Source organism: Hyperolius riggenbachi, chromosome 8 (genome assembly GCF_040937935.1).
Source record: "Hyperolius riggenbachi isolate aHypRig1 chromosome 8, aHypRig1.pri, whole genome shotgun sequence".
NCBI lineage: Eukaryota > Metazoa > Chordata > Amphibia > Anura > Hyperoliidae > Hyperolius > Hyperolius riggenbachi.
Window position 1 is genome coordinate 39465100 of NC_090653.1, and position 22426 is coordinate 39487525.

The 22426-nt window shown below is 44.9% G+C and overlaps 1 protein-coding gene across 1 annotated transcript in view; it reads left to right on the top strand.

The window, feature by feature from the left end:
* LOC137528091 (uncharacterized) overlaps positions 1 to 22426 on the top strand; it is a 50154-nt gene that overhangs the window by 24811 nt on the left and 2917 nt on the right. The window contains exons 6-10 of the mRNA XM_068249354.1: positions 6832 to 6864; positions 9921 to 9947; positions 15512 to 15568; positions 15865 to 15969; positions 19996 to 20016. Coding sequence (XP_068105455.1) covers positions 6832 to 6864; positions 9921 to 9947; positions 15512 to 15568; positions 15865 to 15969; positions 19996 to 20016 — 243 coding nt within the window. The remainder of the gene's footprint in view (positions 1 to 6831; positions 6865 to 9920; positions 9948 to 15511; positions 15569 to 15864; positions 15970 to 19995; positions 20017 to 22426) is intronic.

Sequence of the window (22426 nt, forward strand, 5' to 3'; positions counted from 1 at the left end):
TTTTGATGTGTGCTGAACTGCAAGGCTGTTAGACCCAAGCTCTTAAAAGGACGACAGGCCGCATACCATACTGCAAAGCATTCTGGGGCTGCTTGGGTCCTCCTCTCGGCTGCTAGTGAGAAAGTACAGGCTCATGTTACAATGTTACAACAGTGTAGCACTGAAAAATCTCCGGGCAGAGTACACTGCAGGAGTCCGCTATTGTTCCTAGCCACATGGCTAATCAATATTCACTGCACAGTAGTGTTTTCCATTACGGATCTTTTGTGTGAGTGGAATCATCAGGAAGCAGGGAGGACATGACGACACATTTGGCTTCATAGGAGACAGACAAACATGGAACCTGCCATGAGCTGTCAGGTGCATCATTCTCTGCAAATACTATATAAAAATTCTGTGAAATCCAAACGTGGACAGTGAAATGCATATGTAATGTAAGTACAGCCAATATTTAGCTACTGATATATGTGTCTTTTTTCTCTGAGACCTTAAGCCCCGTCTACACAGGGAGAGATTGTGGCGATCCGGCGGATCGATTAGCCGCCGGATCGCCTCTTCCGCGTCCCCGCGCGTGCCCGCCGCGTCCCCGCTCGGCGCGCGTGCGCGGGAATCAATACCCGCTCGATTCCCGTCACTCAGTGACCATCTGGGCAAAGATTGGGAACCCTGAAATAAACAGTGTAAGAAGTGCGCAGGAATCAATACCCGCTCGATTCCCGCTCGTCCCCGCGCCGCGCCGCTTATCTGCCGCTCAATTCCCTGCCATTGTCCCCTCGCGGGGAGCGAGCAGGGAATCGGCGGTGCTAAGATCCGTCCTGTCGGATCTTATCAATCGAGCCGCATCAGCGGCTCGATTGATAAGGAGCATCGCGGCCGCATCTACGTGTGTAGATGCGGCGTTATACCTAACAGCTCCTCTTTAACAGTGCAAGAATGGCAGCAATTTTAATATTCTCCTTGAAAAGTGACATGTGATTTTTGATTGGCATTTTTAGGCTCCACCCACTTTTCTGAATATTAATCCCAGTCACCCAGTAACCAGCTATGCTAAGTTTGAGAACCCTGCCATTAACAGTGAAGAAGGGCTGCAGTTTACAATTTCCCAGAAAAGTCTGTTTTTAACTCCACCCACTTTTTGTAACCTTGACACACAGTCACTACTCAATGACCAAGTTTGTGAGCTTTTGGGTTCCTGGCATCAAAATTGTGCTAATGGAAGCAGTTTATCCAGCAAAGAAATCTGGCTGTTTTTGGCTCTGCCCCTTTACTGAATTTGAACCCCAAACACTTAACGACCGACTGTAGCAGGTTTGAGGCCTCTGCTATTAACAGTGTGAGAATGGCTGCAGTTTCAATATTCCCTTGAAAATCAATAGGTGAATTTTGAGGCTCTTGTAGGCTCCACCTACCGAATATTAATCCTAGTCACCCAGTGACCAACTGTGTGAAGTTTGAGAACCCTGCCATTAACAGTGTAAGAAAAGCTGCAGTTTACATTTCCCCATGTAAAAAGTTAGTTGTTTTTGGCTCCGCCCACTATTTCTAATCTTGACATACAGTCACTTAATGACCAAGTTTATGAGCTTTGGGGTCTTTGGCATCAATAAGTTGCATTTTACCATTGAAATTAAACAAATGTGATTGGCTGTTTTTGGCCCGCTCCCTTCAGAATTTAACCACCCTGGCGTTCTGATAAGATCGCCAGGGAGGCTGCGGGAGGGTTTTTTTTAAATTAAAAAAAAACTATTTCATGCAGCCAACTGAAAGTTGGCTGCATGAAAGCCCACTAGAGGGCGCTCCGGAGGCGTTCTTCCGATCGCCTCCGGCGCCCAGAATAAACAAGGAAGGCCGCAATGAGCGGCCTTCCTTGTTTTGCTTACACCGTCGCCATAGCGACGAGCGGAGTGACGTCATGGACGTCAGCCGACGTCCTGACGTCAGACGCATCCGATCCAGCCCTTAGCGCTGGCCGGAACTTTTTGTTCCGGCTGCGCAGGGCTCAGGCGGCTGGGGGGACCCTCTTTCGCCGCTGCTCGCGGCGAATCGCCGCAGAGCGGCGGCGATCGGGCAGCACACGCGGCTGGCAAAGTGCCGGCTGCGTGTGCTGCACTTTATTTGGGGCAAATCGGCCCAGCAGGGCCTGAGCGGCAGGCTCCGGCGGTACTGGACGAGCTGAGCTCGTCCATACCGCCCAGCTGGTTAAACTCCAGTCTCCCAGTGACTGACTGTAGCAGATGTTAGGCCTCTGCCATTAAGAGTGCATTAATGGCAGCAATGTAAATATTCTCCTTGAAAATCAAAAGGTGAATTTTGATTGGCTGCTGTAGGCTCCCCCCACTTTTCTGAATATTAGTCCCAGTCACCCAGTGGCCAACTGTGTCACATTTGAGAACCCTGCCAATAACAGAATGGCTGAAATCAATCTAACAAATCTGATTGGCTGTTTTTGGCTCCACCCCTTTAGTGAATTTGGACCCCAGTCACCCAATGACTGACTGTATCAGGTTTGAGGCCTCTGCCACTAACAGTGTAAGAATGGTAGCAATGTGAATATTCCCCTTGAAAATCAATAAGTACATTTTGATTGGCTGTTGTAGGCTCCACCCACATTTCTGAATATTCATCCCAGTCACCCAGTGGCCAATTGTGTAAAGTTTGGAAACCCTGCAATGTAAAAAATGAAGTTGTTGGCACCGCCCACTTTTTCTAACCTTAACATACAGTCACTCAATTATCAAGTTTATCAGCTTTGGGGTCCTTGGTATCAATACTTTGTATATTCCCATTGAAAAACAAACAAATCTGGCTGTTTGTGGCTCCACCCCCTTCCTGAATTTGGACCCTAGTCACCCAGTGACCAACTGTACCAGGTTTGAGGCATCTGCTTTTACCAGTATAAGAGAATGGTAGCAGATTAAATATTCCCTTTGAAAATCAAAAGGTGAATTTTTATTGGCTGTTGTAGGCTCCCCCCACCTTCCAAAATCTTAATCTGTCACCCAATGACCACCTGTGCAAAGTTTGAGAACCCTGCCATTAACGGTGTAAGAATGGCTGCAGTTTATATTTTCCCAGTATAAGTTGTTTTGGCTCCGCCCACTTTTTGTACCCTTGACACACAGTCACTCAATGACCAAGTTTGTGTGCTGTCAGGTTCCTGGCATCAAAAATGTGTAAATGGAAGCAGTTTATCCACCAAGGAAATCTGATTGGCTGTATGTGGCCCCGCCCCCTTTAGTGAATTTGGACCCCAGTCACCCAATGACCGACTGTAGCAAGTTTGAAGCCTCTGCCATTAAAAATGTAAGAATAACAGCAGTTGAAATATTCCCCTTGAAAATCAATAGGTAAATTTTGATTGGCTGTTGTAGGCTCCACCCATTTTCTTGAATCTTAATCACATTCACCCAGTGACCAAGTGTGGCAAGTTTGAGAACCCTGCGATTAACAGTCTAAGAATGGCTCCAGTTTACATTTTCCCATTTAAAATGAACGGCTGAAATTTGATTGGCTGTTTTATGCTCCACCCACTTTTCCTGGATTTGTATCCTCGGTCACCATGTGACCAACTGTGCCAAGTGTGGGGACTCTGGCTTGATTACTGTGAGAATGGCAGCCTTTTACATTTTTTCCATTGACTTGAATGGGTGAAATCTGATTAGCTGTTTGTAGCTCCGCCCAGGTGTTCAGGGGGGCCGCGAGACCCCCAGAACATATCATCCCAGGTAGTAAGGGATCTGTGTACCAAGTTTCGTTCAAATCGATCAAGCCGTTTTCGCGTGATCGCGGCACATACACACATACATACATACACACACGCACATACATCCGATTTTATATATATAGATGGTCATAGATGGCTATGTTTGCTGCTTTGTGGTTACGGTATACTATTAGCATCACACAGTTTCTGCACACCCATGATGCAAAGTCTCGTTTGTCCACATCATGGCGTAAATACTGCTTTCTTATGCCTCGCTGTTACATCATTACGTTAGCTCCGCCCATACAATGGCATGGCCACGCCCATTTTTTGGCGCGGCGCGCACCGCAGGCCCCTCCCCAGTCTTCATCGCTGCGCGCTCCTCAGTCCTCCCCACTTTTCGCCGTGGCGCCCCCCCACGCCCCCCTCCCCGTCCCAGGTTGGACCCACAAAAAACTGGTTACTCTAGCTATGTAAAATAATGGGCTATTAGTAATAGTGCAGTTGCTGTGGAGCCACTGTTTGCTCATATCCCCTAATCTTCATGGCACAGTACACCCTGGGACTGGGAGCACCAGTAGATCAGAGTACAGAACATTCAGCTAGTGTTTTATGACTAAGCACCACTCAGTATGTGTTGCTTCCTGCTAAGTATTAAGGCTCAGTTCCCAAAGTGCTGAATATATTTAGTTCTGTGAAAAGCAGGACAAAAACAGCATCATGATCACTCCCCAATCCGATATCGGCCCTTTATATACAGTGACCAGATTTTTCTGGGTCCAACCTGGGACGGGAGGGGGGGGGAGGGGGGGGGGGCAGTTAGCGGCAAAAAAACGGGTGTGGGGGGATCAGGAGCGTTTGAAAAATGGGCGTGGCCATGACATTGTATGGGTGGAGCGTAATCATAACTTCAAAGCAGCAAATATAGCCAACTTTGACCATTAAATAATAAATGCAGCAACAGTTACCCCAGACACCAGAAAATAAAACGCAATGTGGGCAAAATTTCAGCAGAAAACAAACGCAATTTGGGCAACATTTCAGCAGAAAACAAACGCAATTTAGGCAACATTTCAGCAGAAAACAAATGCAATTTGGGCAACATTTCACCAGAAAACAGACACAATTTGGGCAACATTTCACCAGAAAACAAACGCAATGTGGGCAACATTTCAGCAGAAAATAACGCAATTTGGGCCACATTTCAGCAGAAAATAATGCAATTTGGGCCACATTTCAGCAGAAAATAACGCAATGTGGGTAACATTTCACCTGCAAAAAAAAGAATTTACTCACCTGGCAGAAGTCTCCTCTCCCAACCGGCCTCTAGCGTGCAGCTACCCCGGACGATCTTGCTACTCCAATCTCCCACGCTGAATGCAATAGCAGGGCTACGGGAAGATGGCGCCCGAATCCCTGTACTGAAAACACAAATAGTCTCCAGTACAGGGCTTAGGACGCCATCTTCCCGTAGCCCTGCTCTGCCTTCCGGAAGAATATGCAGGTTGGAGCGGGCCTGCGTGCTATGAACTGGCGCAGCGTCTATTAGATGCCGTGGCCAGTTCATGCAATCATACGTTGGCCAGAGTCCCGAGGCCGGGATGTCCCGCGGCTAAAAGCGGGATGTTTCCCGGGACCTCATGTAGCCTGGGACAGGAGACCCTGAATCCGGGACCTGTCCCGGGTAAAGCGGGACGTATGGTCACCGTACTTTATATCTCCCCCTTCCACAAAAGTTCATAGAGTATACTTGTGATTAAAAAAACTTGGCTAAAATAACTCAACACAGGCATTTCATGATAACTAACAAACGTGTGTGTGTGTGGTCTGTGTTTGGTGTGTGTGGTATGTGTGTCTGGTGTGTGTGTGTGGTCTGTGTGTGTGTGTGTGTGGGGGGGGGTGGTATGTGTGTGTGTGTGTATGTATGTGTATGTGTGTGCATGTGTGTGTGGTCTGTGTGTCTGGTGTGTGTGTTTGGTCTGTGTGTGGTGTCTCTGTGTGTTTGTCTGGTGTGTGTCTGTGTGTGGTGTGTGTGTGTGTGTGTGTGTGTGGGGGGGGGTGGTATGTGTGTGTGTGTGTATGTATGTGTATGTGTGTGCATGTGTGTGTGGTCTGTGTGTCTGGTGTGTGTGTTTGGTCTGTGTGTGGTGTCTCTGTGTGTTTGTCTGGTGTGTGTCTGTGTGTGGTGTGTGTGTGTGTGTGTAATCTGGTGTGTCTGGTGTGTCTGTGTGTGGTGTGTGTGTGTGTGTGTGTGTGTGTGTGTGTGTGTGTGTGTGTGTGTGTGTGTGTGTGTGTGTGTGTGTGTGTGTGTGTGTGTGTGTGTAACCGTTAGGGATGTTATTTCGGATTCTGCAGAATTTAAATTTCCGCATTTCTGATTGGATAATTTCCGCATTTCCGAATCGGAATGCGGAAATTAGCGTGCCGTAAGTGGATTTCGGTGGAAATCGTGGACATTTACACGGAAATTCCGCTATATTGATATTCGGTAATTTTAAGTCGATCAGAAGACTCGGCATTAATAAGCTAATCAGAGAATGAGGATTTGTATTGCCGTAAGCGGTAGACAGAAATGTATGCGGAAATTGGCAGAATACGGAAATCCCTGATAAGCGGAATACCGCTAAATACCATCAGAACATCGCGGTAGTGGAAATCTGCATTGGTGGAAGATGGGATTTCCGCAGAATTGGAAAATCGGCAATTCCGACCATCCCTTCCCAGTGTGCCATTTCTCCCCTCTGGTATATCTGGGATTCAATCCAGACTGTTCAGGAATCAGCTTCACTCTCTACATTTATCACAATTATTTGATTTTGTGCAAATTTTAAGGTATTTATCTTGTGAAATGGTGTTTCTTGGAGACAGCCCAAAGTACTTAGTTTTCTGGATCCTTTATTGAAGGGAACATGTACGTATTTCTGTATATTCATGGGGAGATATACTTGTATTGTATGCCCCTGAAGAAGTGATCGCCTGTGATCGCGAAACGTGCATTAGGCTGCGCTGAACATTACTGCCATGATGTATTGAGTGTGATGTATCTGATTTTTATAAAATATATTCAAAGTTATGTTTTATATTTGGAAATACTATACTTCACTAAAGTTTCTCTTTTACTCTTCCAGAACATGTGAAATATGGCAATTACCAGAAAAAAGGTACGTTTGCATCTATATAAATACATAAATTCATATTGGATGTTCAGAATACTGAATATTGTATTGCATCCACAGGTCTTTCGCAAGTAAGAATAGTCAATGAGATGTCAATGATTTTTAAGTTGATACTAAGCGCAGCTTAGGCAGCTTGGATTTGGACCAATCAAAATAATCAGCTGCCTCTGAATTAATCTGCATAAAATTAGCATAACACGGGCAACAACTCAAAAACTATTAGCATCTCACTGACCATGCCTAATTACCCTAAAGAAAACATTCGTTACAGAACAGGGTCTCATATTTTAATTTTCAGATCTGAATGGGTAAGACTGAATTGTAAACAGCAGCCATAACAGTCTGATGTGAAATCTGCTTCATTCAGCTGTATACAAAACAGAATGAATGACTCTTTGAACTTTTCAGCACTAAAATGTTATCAGCATTGTTTTTTCCAGATAAAATTTGTACAAGAAGCGCCTTGGGGCAATGTAGACTGAAAATTATAAGAATAATAAGGGAAAGATGGATCTTACCTCCTATGCAAATTATTGGATAATCAAGGGAATAACTTCAAAGACTGCATTACATGACACATTTTTCTGGACATTGGCCTCAATTCATAAAGAATTACTGCATGAGGTAATGCAGAAAACAGCTGACTTTACCGAGCATTTAGGAAAATGTCAATTCTTAAAGGCTGTTACAACATGGCAAGTTGAAGAAACTGAGCAGTGAGGTAAATTACTGATTTGTGCAGTAAATACCTCAACACATGTCAGTAAATGTCAAGTCATAAAGACTAGAACATGCGGTAAAGCCCAGAAACAATAGCAGTGATTACTGGCAGCTCTGGTATGGCGGAAACTGTGCAGAGACTGTGCGGAGCCCTGACTCACAGAAGCAGAGAGGTATAACCTATGACTGACAGTAACAGAGAGCCAATAAAAGCAGCCTCTGTCTCCTGCAAGTCCTGTTGATTGGATACTGATAGGATGTGATAGCTTCTCAGGAGGGTCAAGCTTTTTCCACCCCCAAGGCAGCAGAGGAGAGAGAGCGGAACAAAAGAGGTTTCCCCTGCTGCTCTTCAGACATTCAGCCGTTTAGGTTCCTGTTTGAAGATGCAGAGAGGATCAAGTGGGGAAATCACCTAAGCAGAGCATGTTTAACCATTTCCCAACTGAGGGGTTTTACCCCCTGACCACCAGAGCAATTTTCACCTTTCAGCGCTCCTTCCATTCATTCGTCTATAATTTTATCATTACTTATCGCAATGAAATGAACTATATCTTGTTTTTTTCGCCACCAATTAGGCTTTCTTTAGGTGGGACATTATGCCAAGAATAATTTTATTCTAAATGTGTTTTAATGGGAAAATAGGAAAAAATGTGGGAAAAATGTATTATTTTTCAATTTTCGGCCTTTATAGTTTTTAAATAATGCATGTTACTGTAATTAAAACCCATTAAATGTATATGCCTATTTATCCCGGTTATAAAGCCGTTTAAATTATGTCCCTATCACAATGTTTGCCGCCAATATTTTAATTGGAAATAAAGGTGCATTTTTTTCAGTTTTGCCTCCATCCCTAATTACAAGCCCATAGTTTTAACAGTGTTATACCCTCTTGACATAAATATTTAAAAAGTTCAGTCCCTAAGGTAACTATTTATGATTTTTTTTTCGAATTGTGAATTTTTTATTTTTTTTTTAATTACAAAAAAAAAAAATTGGGGAGTGTGGGAGGTAAGGAGTTAATTTTTTGTGTAAAACTAGTTTATTTGTGTGTAAAAAATGGTTAGGGTGTAGTTTTACTATTTGGCCACAAGATGGCAACAGTAACTTTTTGTTTCATGCGACCTGCAAGCGTCCTTCCGGACGCTTGCAGGAAGTAGAAAGAGGCTGGGACTTTGTCATTGCTCACAATGATCGCGCTGCTCAGCCGACCGGCAGCGGATCATTGCTGGGCTTAGATCAACGAACGGGAATGGATTTTCCCGTTCATTGATCTCCGGGCGAGCGGGCGGCGGCGTGTTTACTAGCGGCGGGCGGCGTGTTTACGAGCGGGAGCGCGGACAGCGGCGGGAGTGCGCAAAGTACGGATTTCTCCGTCCCTGGGGGTAAAAGGATGGAAAAAGGGACGGAGAAATCCGTACGGGCGGGGGTAAAGTGATTAATATTTCTTCCAGTTCATGTAAGCTGTGGCAATAAAGTAAAATGTTAAGAAAGACTAATGGACAGAGTATAAGAAACATGTACATTTTAAAGGGATGTCGGGGATGCCTCTTACTGTTGTAATGCCGTACGTCACTGCGCAGAACAGCTTGTAACAACACAGACACTCCACACTGCTCTGCTGTTACCAAACAGGTTTTTGTCTATTGAAGCCGGTAAATTACCAAACTTCTACCACACCTGTGAACATTTTTATGAATTAGAAAACAAAAGTCTAAAATACTGAATGCAGTATTTTAACAACCTAATTTTTTTATCGCAGTCTTTTATGAATCAAGGCCTATGCCAGCTTCTTCTAATACAAAGTCTGACTTAGTGCCATATAAAACAGGAGCACCACTAGGAGGGTCATAGAGCTACACCTCAGTTTTGTACACTTTTCTTCAATCCAATATACATTTTCTATTAAACATGTTCTAGATTTATTATCATAAAAGGTCTAGGTGTGACATCTGCTGAGGGGGTGGGGTTTAAGACATTTTAACTAGACACACCTCCATTATTTCCTGTGAAGATCTCAAGGTGGCGCTCTTCACTGGACCTTATATAGTACTGATGAGATATAATTGCCACTTTATGAATAATGTCTCCAGCATGACTCAGCCAATCATAACTGTGAGCAGCAGAAATGTTTTCAGCTCTTTGCCACTTTCATGAATATGGTCATTGCATCAAATACCATCATTTTGAAGAAACAAACTGCCCTTTTCAGATAAACAACCTGTTCACCCTTTTAAAACTAGGCCCCGTATATTTTTTTTTTTACAAATTTGTCTCTGGGTTATTTGAATACTGACTCTCTCTGAACTCTCTGTTTTCCTCAGATTCTATTGATGCCGTCAATCCAGGAGGTAAATCTTCCATATAAGTTCATATACTATCAGGGGAAGCGGGTAGCAGGGCTGGGCCGAGGCAGAGAGAGGCTTCCGCCTCAGGGCGCAGTGTAGGAGGGGCGCACAACTCACTCAGCTAGCATTCTCCAATTGTTTGAAGCAGAGAGAAATAAGAAAAGGGCATACCCTTATTAGACTAAGAGGCGCTCCAGGATCCCCACCCCCCCAACACCTTAATCTCTAGTTATCTGGCTTGCAGTCACTGCCATAGTGACTGCAAGCCAGATAACTAGAGATTAAGGTGTTGGGGGGATGGGGATCCTGGAGCGCCTCTTAGTCTAATAGCAATCAGTGTGTGACAGCTGGGGTGGGAGGGATGGAGGGGCGCACTTTGGTGTCTCAGCCTTGGGTGCTGGAGCACCTTGTCCTGACTCTGTCGTGTAGTGAAAAGTTGGCCCAATATATATAGTATTCATAGCCAATCACATTTAAAGGTTTATTTCTCCAGAGCAGTTGGATCCAGGCAGGGCAGGTTATGATGTCTTTCAGTGGCAGAATTTGTTGGCATTATTAAGCCTCGTACTACCCACGAGGCAATATTTGCGCCAATGTTTCCTGACATCAGGGAACATTGTTTAACATAATCATTTTAAACCCTGTTGCCCCCCGCGCCCCAATCGTACGTCCTAATGCAACGGACACGGCGGATTGTTAAGATCCCAGACAACTCCGCGCAAAGTACCGCGATCGTTTACTTCCCGTTTGCACCCCTCGTATAGTCACATGACGTTGTGAGCAGGAAGAGGTGTCGCTTGACGACCGTCATCAAGGGGACGTCGCCAGACTCGTCGGGCGGTGAGTACATAGCTTTAGAGATACAAGGGAATTACTCAGGGGTCTAGTCCTGGGAAAAGAAGTGAGTGGACTCACTCGGAGAATTCCTGTGCCAAAAAATGGGCGTGGTCAAGCACACCGTGGGCGTAGTCATGGGTGGGGCCAAATATACATGACCTTAGCAGTGATGTAAAAGGTCTGCCGAGGAAGTTTGAGCTCTGCCGTAGTGTATCCCCCAAAAATAGATGTAATCTCACAGCATTTCACCAAAAAGACACATAATCTGGTCGAAGTTCCTCCAAAATACAGATAATATGGAAGTAGTTCCCCCAAAATAGACAATGTGGCAGCAGCAGTTCCACCAACATACACATAATTTGGAAGCAGTTCCCAAAATACGCGAAACCTGGCAGCGGATCACCCAAAATACACGTAACACCCAAAGGACATATAATCTGGCAGTAGTGGTCCCCCAAACATACACAATCTGGCAGCAGTTCCCCAAAATACACAGGAGACCAGGGTTCGAATCTCGGCTCTGCCTGTTCAGTAAGCCAGCACTTATTCAGTAGGAGACCTTAGGCAAGTCTCCCTAACACTGCTACTGCCTACAGAGCGCGTCATAGTGGCTGCAGCTCTGGCGCTTTGAGTCCGCCAGGAGAAAAGCGCTATATAAATGTTCTGTGTTTGTTTGTCTGTTTGTTTGTAATCTGGCAGCAGCCGTTCCCCTAACATACACATAATTTGGCAGCTGTTCCCCAAAATACATAACAGCGGTTCCACAAAAATGCAGATAATCTGACAGCAGTTCCCCCAAAATAGGTACCCCCAGGTAGCCAGGTCTATAGGTGTCCCCAGTATAAGTAGCCATGAGTATAGTAGTCCCCAGTATATGTAGCCAGAGGTATAGTTGCCTAGTATATGTAGCCAGGGGTATATGTGCCCAGTATATGTAGCCAGTGGGATATGTCCCCAGTATATGTAGTCAGGGGTATATGTGCCCAGTATATATAGCCAGGGGTATATGTGCCCAGTATATGTAGCCAGGGGTATATATGCCCAGTATATGTAGGCAGGGGTATATGTGCCCAGTATATGTCGACAGGGGTATATATGCCCAGTACATGTAGCCAGGGGTATATATGCCCAATATATGTTGCCAGGGGTATATATGCCCAGTATATGTAGCCAGGGGTATATGTGCCCAGTATATGTAGGCAGGGGTATATGTGCCCAGTATATGTAGACAGGGGTATATGTGCCCAGTATATGTAGCCAGGGGTATATGTGCCCAGTATATGTAGGCAGGGGTATATGTAGCCAGGGGTATATATGCCCAGTATATGTAGGCAGGGATATATGTCCCCAGTATATGTAGGCAGGTGTATATGTCCCCAGTATATGTAGGCAGGTGTATATGTCCCCAGTATATGTAGGCAGGTGTATATGTCCCCAGTATATGTAGGCAGGGGTATATGTCCCCAGTATATGTAGGCAGGGGTATATGTCCCCAGTATATGTAGGCAGGGGTATATGTCCCCAGTATATGTAGGCAGGGGTATATGTCCCCAGTATATGTAGGCAGGGGTATATGTGCCCAGTATATGTAGGCAGGGGTATATGTGCCCAGTATATGTAGGCAGGGGTATATGTGCCCAGTATATGTAGCCAGGGGTATATATGCCCAGTAAATGTAGGCAGGGGTATATGTCCCCAGTATATGTAGGCAGGGGTATATGTCCCCAGTATATGTAGGCAGGGGTATATGTCCCCAGTATATGTAGCCAGGGGTATATATGCCCAGTATATGTAGGCAGGGGTATATGTCCCCAGTATATGTAGGCAGGTGTATATGTCCCCAGTATATGTAGGCAGGGGTATATGTCCCCAGTATATGTAGGCAGGTGTATATGGCCCCAGTATATGTAGGCAGGGGTATATGTCCCCAGTATATGTAGGCAGGGGTATATGTCCCCAGTATATGTAGGCAGGGGTATATGTCCCCAGTATATGTAGGCAGGGGTATATGTCCCCAGTATATGTAGGCAGGGGTATATGTTACCCAGTATATGTAGGCAGGGGTATATGTCCCCAGTATATGTAGGCAGGGGTTTATGTCCCCAGTATATGTAGGCAGGTGTATATGTCCCCAGTATATGTAGGCAGGGGTATATGACCCCAGTATATGTAGGCAGGGGTATATGTCCCCAGTATATGTAGCCAGGTGTATATGTCCCCAGTATATGTAGCCAGGTGTATATGTCCCCAGTATATGTAGGCAGGTGTATATGTCCCCAGTATATGTAGGCAGGTGTATATGTCCCCAGTATATGTAGGCAGGGGTATATGTGCCCAGGTAGCCAGGTGTGCCCCCACCCGGAGGGAGCAGAGCAGAGAAGGCGAGCTATGGGGACAGTGGGGATGGGTGGACATCTCCCCCCCGCCCCCCATCCCTCACCTTTGTGCTCCCCTTCCTGCCTCTCCCCTCCAGCGTTAAGTGTCGGGCCCGGCGGCGAAAGTGGGCGGAGACTTACCTCGTTCCAGCCGCAAGGGACGCTCCGCTCTGTGTGCGGCTAGTCTGGTCTTCTAGCCGCACACAGAGCGGAGCGTCCCTTGTGGCTGGAAGAAGGCGGAAAGTCTCCGCCCACTTTCGCCGCCGGGCCCGACACTTAACAACGCTGGAGGGGAGAGGCAGGAAGGGGAGCACAAAGGTGAGGGATGGGGGGGGGGGAGATATCCGTCCATCCCCACTGTCCCCATAGCTCGCCTTCTCTGCTCTGCTCCCTCCACACAAGCTCTGAAGAAAAAGTGGGTGAACGCCGAAAAACCCGCGTCCACGCAGGACTCGACCCCTGGAATTACTCCTACTATGTTAATATGAGCTACCAACTTAAAGCCACTGGTTGCTGATTGAATAACTGCCCTCTGATTAAAGTCTGGTTCACAAAGACAATCACTGGGTGGTAAAATATTACTGATCCCCCAGAATGCTCTGCGGAGGGGGGAGGGGTACTTGAGAATTATGCATACATAATCAACCTAGGCTAAAAAAAATCACTGGGAGGGCAGTGCTACAGGAAAATTACTGCTTAATTGGGAATCCTGAATAATTTACTGCATTCTACTATATGTTGTTACAGTGCCTCTTTAACTGCAAGCCGGCCACGTCACGCCGAAGTGCGTGGCCGCCGCGGCAGCCCCATGATCGCCTAACGCTGATCGGCGTAAAGTCCTGGGGCTCGCTTTTACAGAGGATCTCTGCTTGGTAGGCTCCGCCTACCAAGCTCTAACATACTTCAAGCTCTGACATACTTCAATGAAGGTGCAGAGTCAATGAAACGGTAAAAACTAGATGTAAATATAAATTAAAACTGTGGGAGATCTTAAAAAAAGTAATTTTTCAGAGACTGAGCACAGATACAATTGCTTTTCTCATACATTTATTTTCACCTCGGATGTCCTTTAGGCCTCATTCACATTACACGCGTTGCCGCCTGTATTTCGGCAACATGTGCCGGAGGCACACACGCACGAACATACAGCAGAAGTGCATAGACTGCACTGTCTGATGTTCGCACTGCATGTGTTGCGTACTAGTGCGGTCCACGAACGCATGCTGCATGCATTTTTTAGCAAAATGCGTGGCTGATCCATTCACTACAGTGAATGGGATCAGCCATGCAACGCATACAAACGTTGATGGCGTGTAATCATACGTGTTGCGTTCCGATCGCATGGCCATCTGCATGTGATAATGCCTTAACCTTCCTGGCGGTAAGCCCGTGCCGAGCTCGGGCTATTCCGCGCAGGAGGATTTCTCAGGCCCTGCTGGGCCGATTTGCATAATTTTTTTTTTTTTTTGCAACACGCAGCTAACACTTTGCTAGCTGCGTGTGCCCTCCGATCGCTGCCGCTCCGTGCCGATTACCCGCCGCTCGCAGCGTCACGCCGCCCCCCCCCCCTCCAAAACCCTGTGCGCTGCCTGGCCAATCGGTGACGTCATCCCACCCGTCGCCATGGCGACGGGAGAAGCCCTCCAGGAAATCCCGTTCTTTGGTGGGGGGATGCCACTGCACAGCGGCTATCATGTAGCGAGCCTTGGGCTCACTACATGATTTAAGAAAAAAAAAATGTTTTAAAGACTGCTGCGCTGCCCCCTGGCGGCTTTAAATAGACCGCCAGGAGGGTTAAAGGATCACTATCGTAAAAAAAGTAGGCAGTTAAAAATCTGACAGAAGCGACAGGTTTTGGGCCAGTCTAGCTCCTCATGGGGGATTCTTAGGGTTTTCTTTGTTTTCAACAGCATTTCCTGAACAGCAGTTTAACTGCCAATACAGTAAGATACTAACCAGCCTCCCTAATCACTGCACACTATTTTGTCAGTTAGAATTTGCAACTGCTATTCAGGAACTGCTGTTGAAAACAAAGAAAACCCTGAGAATTCCCCATGAGGAGATGGACTGGCCCAAAAGCTGTCGGTTCTGTCAGATTTTACCTGCCTACTGTTTTCGCGATAGTGGTCCTTTAAGCCAATTGACGAAGTAGCAATGTTAAGGTTAGGTATCGTGGGGGGAAAAGGGTTAGGTTATGTTGTAGTAAAATAAACTACAAATTTTAGCGATAAAGAAAAACACCACTATATAATGCCAATATTGTATTATTGGCTATTCCCAGTCACCCAAATTTCCATGCTTTCCAATCACCCCCAGTGGCAGAAGGCTGAAGTGCTGTTTTGTTTTCTTCTACAGCCGACTTCATTCAGCTCAGACGCCGGCCTTCCCAGGTTGAAGAAACGATTGTGAAAGGTATTGTTGTGTGTATACAGTACAGAAATTCAGAGAAGAAAATGAGCTGTAATGTAACGTAATGCAGTTATCTAATTGGCAATGCTATTTTCAGCAACATTTTATTATGAATTCTTATTTATTATTATTAATTAATGGAAATGTGAGTACAGTATAAGAGCACCCACCTATCCTTCCTTTACTACTACTTACTGGTAGTAACAATAATATAATTGTAATAATAACAACAACAATAATAATAATAATAATAATAATTTGTGCATTTTTTCAGTCTTCAGTAATTTTCTTTCTTACAGTTGAAGCAGCAGAGAAGGGAGAAGCTGATAAAGAAGATGAAGGGGAGGTTGACTGGGAAGCTTATAGTTCTCGGTTTAAGCACAAAATCCTGAAACTGATTGGAGGTAACGTCACAGCCTTATGTACATACATTATTCTTCTACAGCAGGGATCCCCCAACTTTATGAGTCAACGGCCAGTTCAACATACTTCAGACTGCTCAGGGATCGGAACATAAATAAAATGTTGAAAAACATTACATTGAGTCTATGTATTGATTCCCTACAAACAGTCCCGGAGGAGAACTCCCAGCAGCAGCCATTCAGTCATGCGGCGCCCGGAGAACGTCTTTGTGCATCAGACGGTGAAGCATACCCAGGTGACAACCTGCCGTCCAGTTGGACAGCAGTGTCACCTGATGCAGAATTGGAAGCCAGTGAATGACTGCTCGCGCTGTGACCTTGGAACAGGAAACCTGCGGGTCCTCTCTGCACATACGCAGGCATCCTGGCTTCTCCCTTCTGTTTTCCTCCCCTCTGCCACGCGTCATACATGCACGGCATGGTGAGTGTATCGATGACATTACCAATTATACGTGGCTATGCTTAAATGCATACCCAGTGCCTCTCCTCGGGGTTACTTTAACACCACTTTGGTATCCCGTATACATCAAAGACCCCAGTATCCGGGAACCGGTGAGGAGCTCCTGATGCCGGATACATGTGTTTGTTGGTTGCAACCAGCCTAAAAAGCACAAACCTCCCATCCCCCCCCATGCAGTATTAAATACTAAGCCTCCAGGCATCTAACCATCCTGTAGCTCCTAACAGCTTTCTGGCGTCCACCGTTTACAGCTGACCCTCGTAGGGTTAGGTGACAGTCTGGGAGCCATGCAGATGTGGAATGCATTGCCACAGGGAGTAGTTATGGCAAATTCTATACCTGCATTTAAAGGGGGCTTAGATGCTTTCCTTGCGTTGAATGACATCCATGGCTATAATTACTAGGTAATGCCTAATGATGTTGATCCAGGGATTTTATCTGATTGCCATCTGGAGTCGGGAAGGAATGTTTTCCCTCTTGGGGCTAATTGGACCATGCCTTGTAAGGGTTTTTCGCCTACCTCTGGATTAACAGGGATATGTGAGGGGGCGGGCTGGAGTTGTACTTTGTTCTCTGGTTGAACTCGATGGACGTATGTCTTTTTTTAACCCAAATAACTATGTAAATATGTAACTATGTAAGAAGCCAGAAAGCTGCTGGGAGCTACAAGATGGTTAAAAGACGGCTCTTGACGTAAGTATTTAATATCCAACAAAACCACCAAATCACAGTCCTCATTATCCTTCTGAAGCCTCTTGCACACTACATGTGATTCCGTTTTTTATACGAATCGATTTTTGATTCTGATAAAAAAAAAGTACCACATGCAGCAACGGTTGTGGTTAGTTGGGACTTTCGGTTGCTTGAGTTCCGGATATCAGGTACTTTGCTGTATTTATTTTTTTATTTTTCAGTAATGTCATGTTAGGTTTTTTTTTTTTTTGTTTTTTTTTTAATTTACACGTTTCAGGCCCCCTTTACACTGCAATTACGATTTCCCCTGAATTCTATCAAAATAAGAAAAATGCAGAAAAAACACAGCATGTAGTACCAATTAAAAATCGCAAATCGGCATCGCATGTACTGTGCAAGAGCCCTCACATGCGATTCTGATTTGCGATAATCGGTATCGCATGCTGCATTTTCTTCTGCGTTTTTCTTCTTGGGTTGATTGCATCCAGGGAAAATTGAAATTGCAAATCGGAATCACAAATCGCATTTGCGATTTACAATGTGCAAGAGGCCTCAGACAGCATGCACTCTTATTAAAGGAACCAGCATCTTTAACCACTTTGTCCTCCTTGACGTATAAAAACGTCAAGGAGGACAGGCGCGCTCCCGCGCGCTCCCGCGGCCGATCGCGCGTGTGCACGCGCACTCCCGGCCGCGGAGTCGGTAGCCACGGAATCAATGTATCGGGCTGGGGAGCCCGATCATTGATTCCTCTCCCCCGCTGAAAAAGCGACAGCTTCTCTCGGAAGCTTCGCTCTTTCTGAAGCTGTGTCCCTCTAAGCGTACATTGTACGCTTAGAGTGACGTCATGTAAAAAAAATCGAGATTGCCATCTTGTGGCCAAAATGTAAAACTACATGTAAATGCCCAAAAACATTACAAGACACCAATATTTCCCCAAATAAAACACTTTTAAAACCCACCCTCCCAAAAATGCCCACATAAAATGTTTAATAAAAAAAAACATTACTATAAAAAAAACAAAAACACATAAATATTTACCTAAGGGTCTAAACTTTTTAAATATCTATGTAAAGATGAAATATTTCTCTCTATTTTTTTTTTATAAGCTTGTAAATAGTGATGTATGCAAAACGGAAAAAATGCTCTTTTATTTCCAAATAATATATTGTCGCGATACATTGTGATAGGGACATAATTTAAATGGTGAAATAACCGTGACAAATGGGCAATAACAATACGTGGGTTTTAATTATGGAGGCATGTATTATGTTAAAACTATAATGGCCGAAAACTGACAAATAATGATTTTTTTCATTTTTTTTCTTATTCTTCCTGTTAAAATGGATTTACAGTAAAGTGGCTCTTAGCAAAATGTACCCCCCAAAGAAAGCCTAATTGGTGGCGGAAAAAACAAGATATAGATCAGTTCATTGTGATAAGTAGTGATAAAGTTATAGGCTAATGAATGGGAGGTGAACATTGCTCGGATGCATAAGCTGAAAACGACTGAGATGTTAAGTGGTTAAGAAAAATGTAAAGCAAAGTAAACAGTATAAAAATTACAAATAAATATTTCTTTTTTTTATTATTCATTTATTTGTTATTTAATTTGTAATAAAATGTACTATTTTATTTAAATGTATCCACCCATTCTATGAGAAGCAGCGATCATTGTGAAAAAAAAAACAGTTTCCCAGCCTCATAACACTTTCTGCAAACGTACTTCCTGTACACTTGCAGTTCGCATAAACAAAGTTACTGTGGCCATCTTGTGGCCAAATAGTAAAAATACACCCTAAAGCATTTTTCATATACAAACACATTCGTTTTACACTAAAAAATTAACTCATTACCTCCCAAACTCCCCAATTTTTTAATAAAAAAAAAAATAACAATAAAAAAATGCATAAATAGTTACCTTAGGGACTGAACTTTTTAAATATTTATGTCAAGAGGGTATAACACTGTTACTTTATAAACGATGGGCTAATAATTAGGGATGGACGCAAAACTGAAAAAATGCACCTTTATTTCCAAATAAAATATTGGCGCCAAACATTGTGATAGGGACATAATTTAAACGGTTTTATAACCGGGACAAATGAGCAAATAAATTTCATAGGTTTTAATTACAGTAGCATGCATTATTTAAAAACTATATTGGCCGAAAACTGAAAAATAATGAATTTTTTCCCAAATTTTTCCTATTTTCCCATTAAAACATATTTGGAATAAAATAATTCTTGGCATAATGTCCCACCTAAAGAAAGCCTAATTGGTGGGGAAAAAAGAAGATATAGTTCATTTCATTGTGATAAGTAATGATAAAGTTAGATGAATGAATGGAAGGAGCGCTGAAAGGTGAAAATTGCTCTGGTGCTCAAGGGGTAAAACCCCTCAGTGGTGAAGTGGTTAATTGTCTTAAAATTTTACACCTTTTACCAAATGTAAACCAACCCCCTTCAGTGCAATGTTCCCCCACTGCGCCCCCAGGAACTTCTCCTTCGTGCACCCCTCTTCATCCCTCCATAGTGGTAGCTCTAGCCTAGAGGCTAGCGATACATCTGTATAAAACATTGTCATGCACTGTCACCCGAGGGACGACAGCGATTGCATGTATGTATGAAATTTTCAAGGAAACACAGACAGGGCATCAGCCCAGCTGCAAGTATCATAGTTTAAAGGGAAATAAGCATGGTAGCCTCCATTTTGGTATCGATACAGGGCCAGAAAGGAATTTCTAGAAAGGTTTATTTTTATTTCACCATTCTGACACATAACATTACTATTGCTTTATTTTTTTCTTTTGTTTTTAATACAAAGCATTAACTATTTCTTTTTCTTCCTAACAGAATTGTCAAAGGGTAACTCATGTGAGTATTGCTTTATCATTTCATCTTATTTCAGTTCTACCTGTGCAGGAAAGCCACATTCTGCACTGAGCAGTTAAAGAGAACCCAAGGTGGGTTTTAAAAATCCTAATTGCACACAGAGGCTGGGCCTGCATTTAATGCCCAGCCTCTGTTGCTATATTATCTCCCCAAGACAACCCCCCCCCCCCCCCCGCGCTCTGCTTGCTCCCGTAAATCAAACCGCCGTGCTAGTGACACGCAGCATGTCGATAGCCGGCTGTTTACATGGCCACTGTCACTCTTTACTGCTCCCCCGCCTCCTCTATGTCACTGCTCCCCACATGCGTCCCTTCCCTCCAATCAGTGGGGAGGGAAGGGACGCATGTGGGGAGCAGTGACATAGAGGAGGCGGGGGAGCGGTAGAGAGTGACAGTGGCCATGTAAACAGCCGGCTATCGACATGCTGCGTGTCACTATCACAGCGGTTTGATTTATGGGAGCAAGCAGAGCGCGGGGGGGGGGGGGGTGTTGTCTTGGGGAGATAATATAGCAACAGAGGCTGGGCATTAAATGCAGGCCCAGCCTCTGTGTGCAATTAGGATTTTTAAAACCCACCTTGGGTTCTCTTTAAAGCAAGGAACTAGGTTTTTGCCTCACCCACTCAGCGTACTTTAAGGGGAACTTCAGCCTAAACAAACATACTGTCATCAAGTTACATTAGTTATGTTAATTACAATAGATAGGTAATATAATCTCTTACCCACCCTGTTTTAAAAGAACAGGCAAATGTTTGTGATTCATGGGGGCTGCCATGGTTGAAAGGAGGTGACAAGGAGCAGGAGGCACAGTTCCAACTGTCCTGTGTCCTGATTACCCCTCCCAGCTGCCCACACTAGGCTTCAAATGTCAAATTCAAAATGTAAAAAAAAAAAAAATTGCACCAAAACAGCAGAACGAGAACAACAAAATCAGAAATCCCATCATGCTTTGCACAGCATCACGGGAAAAAAGCCCGGACAGTTTTCTTCTGTGCAGCTAAAAATAAGGCTTGTTTAAGAAAAACAAAGTTCTCATGCTGTGAAACTGTTAAAGAAACACCAAGCCTTTTCATTGCTGCTGAGTCGATTTTTAGTCCGGAGGTTCACTTTAAAGTGAACCAGAGATGGTTCACTGGCTTAATGTATACTTACCGGGGCTTCCTCCAGCCCCATGAGCAGCTCTGAGTCTCTCACCGTCCTCTTAGGTCTCTGCGTTCAGCTGCTACAACTTCCAGTAGTCCGGGCAGTTGTGGGATTCAGCGCATGCACAGCTGGGCTGCATGCGTACCCACATCGCACTTCCTTCCCCTGGAGCATTCAGTAGTACTGCACAGGCACAAAATACCCAGGGGGCAGGAGCGCAGCGGGGCACGCGCGCGGCTCAGCCACGCATGCACAGAAGCCCATGACTGGCGGCGACTGACCGGATTACTGGGAGTCGTATCACCAGAATGGAGGGGTCAAAGAGGATGGTGAGGGACTCAGCGCTGCTCATGGGGCTGGAGGAAGCCCCAGGTAAGTATAAATTAAGCCTAGTGTACCCTCTCTGGTTCACTTTAAGCCCCATACAGACTAATGTTGCAAGGCAAGGATTGGCATGACATTCTGTGGACGAGTCTGTACATCTGTAGCATCATTAGCCTGAAGGCAAGCGCCGTGTTCTGTCACCATGGATGGCAGCCAATGTGTGGTGCGCAATGCATGGAGCAGATTGTGGGCAAAAGTAATGAAGTCAAGAAGGCAGGCCGTATCTCTTACCATTGTGTCAAGATCTCCAGACACACACACACAATTCTTGGCACCGTATTAGCCATCAGTAAAAGCAAGGAGTTTTGAATCAGGATCATCCTGATTCAAAACTTTGACAAATCTTGGCAGAGACAGTTTTTAAAAGTTGCCTCAGCTGAGTTTAGTCTAGACCAGTGCTTTTCAAACTGTGGTACGCGTTCCACCGGTGGTACTTTGCTATTGGCCAGGTTGTACACGCCATGTTTGCCTGCCACTTTATTTGACCACCTGCCACTTGTACTGGTCCTCTACTGCCTCCACAAAGTTTGGCTCCCCCTCCCTCTCTCCTTGTTGTGCTGCTCTGCGACATACTTCAGACCTCAGATCAGTGGGGAAGACACACCTAGGCAAATGGTGCAGTGATGTACCCTGCGGTTAATCACCCCGGGAAAGGGGAGGCCTTTGGATCCTAAAGAGACTTCACCCTTCCTCCTCAGAAGAGGGGATCTAGCACTGAGAGCCCCAAAGTTCTCCTTGTTGGTGTGTGCACACGAGCAGTAGCTGCTCTCCGTTCAGGCTCCATCAGAAACAGCCAAGCCTGATTGCGTCAAATCTACTGCGCAGGCATGCTGGTGGTACTTGAAAATGTTCAGGTGATAAAAGTG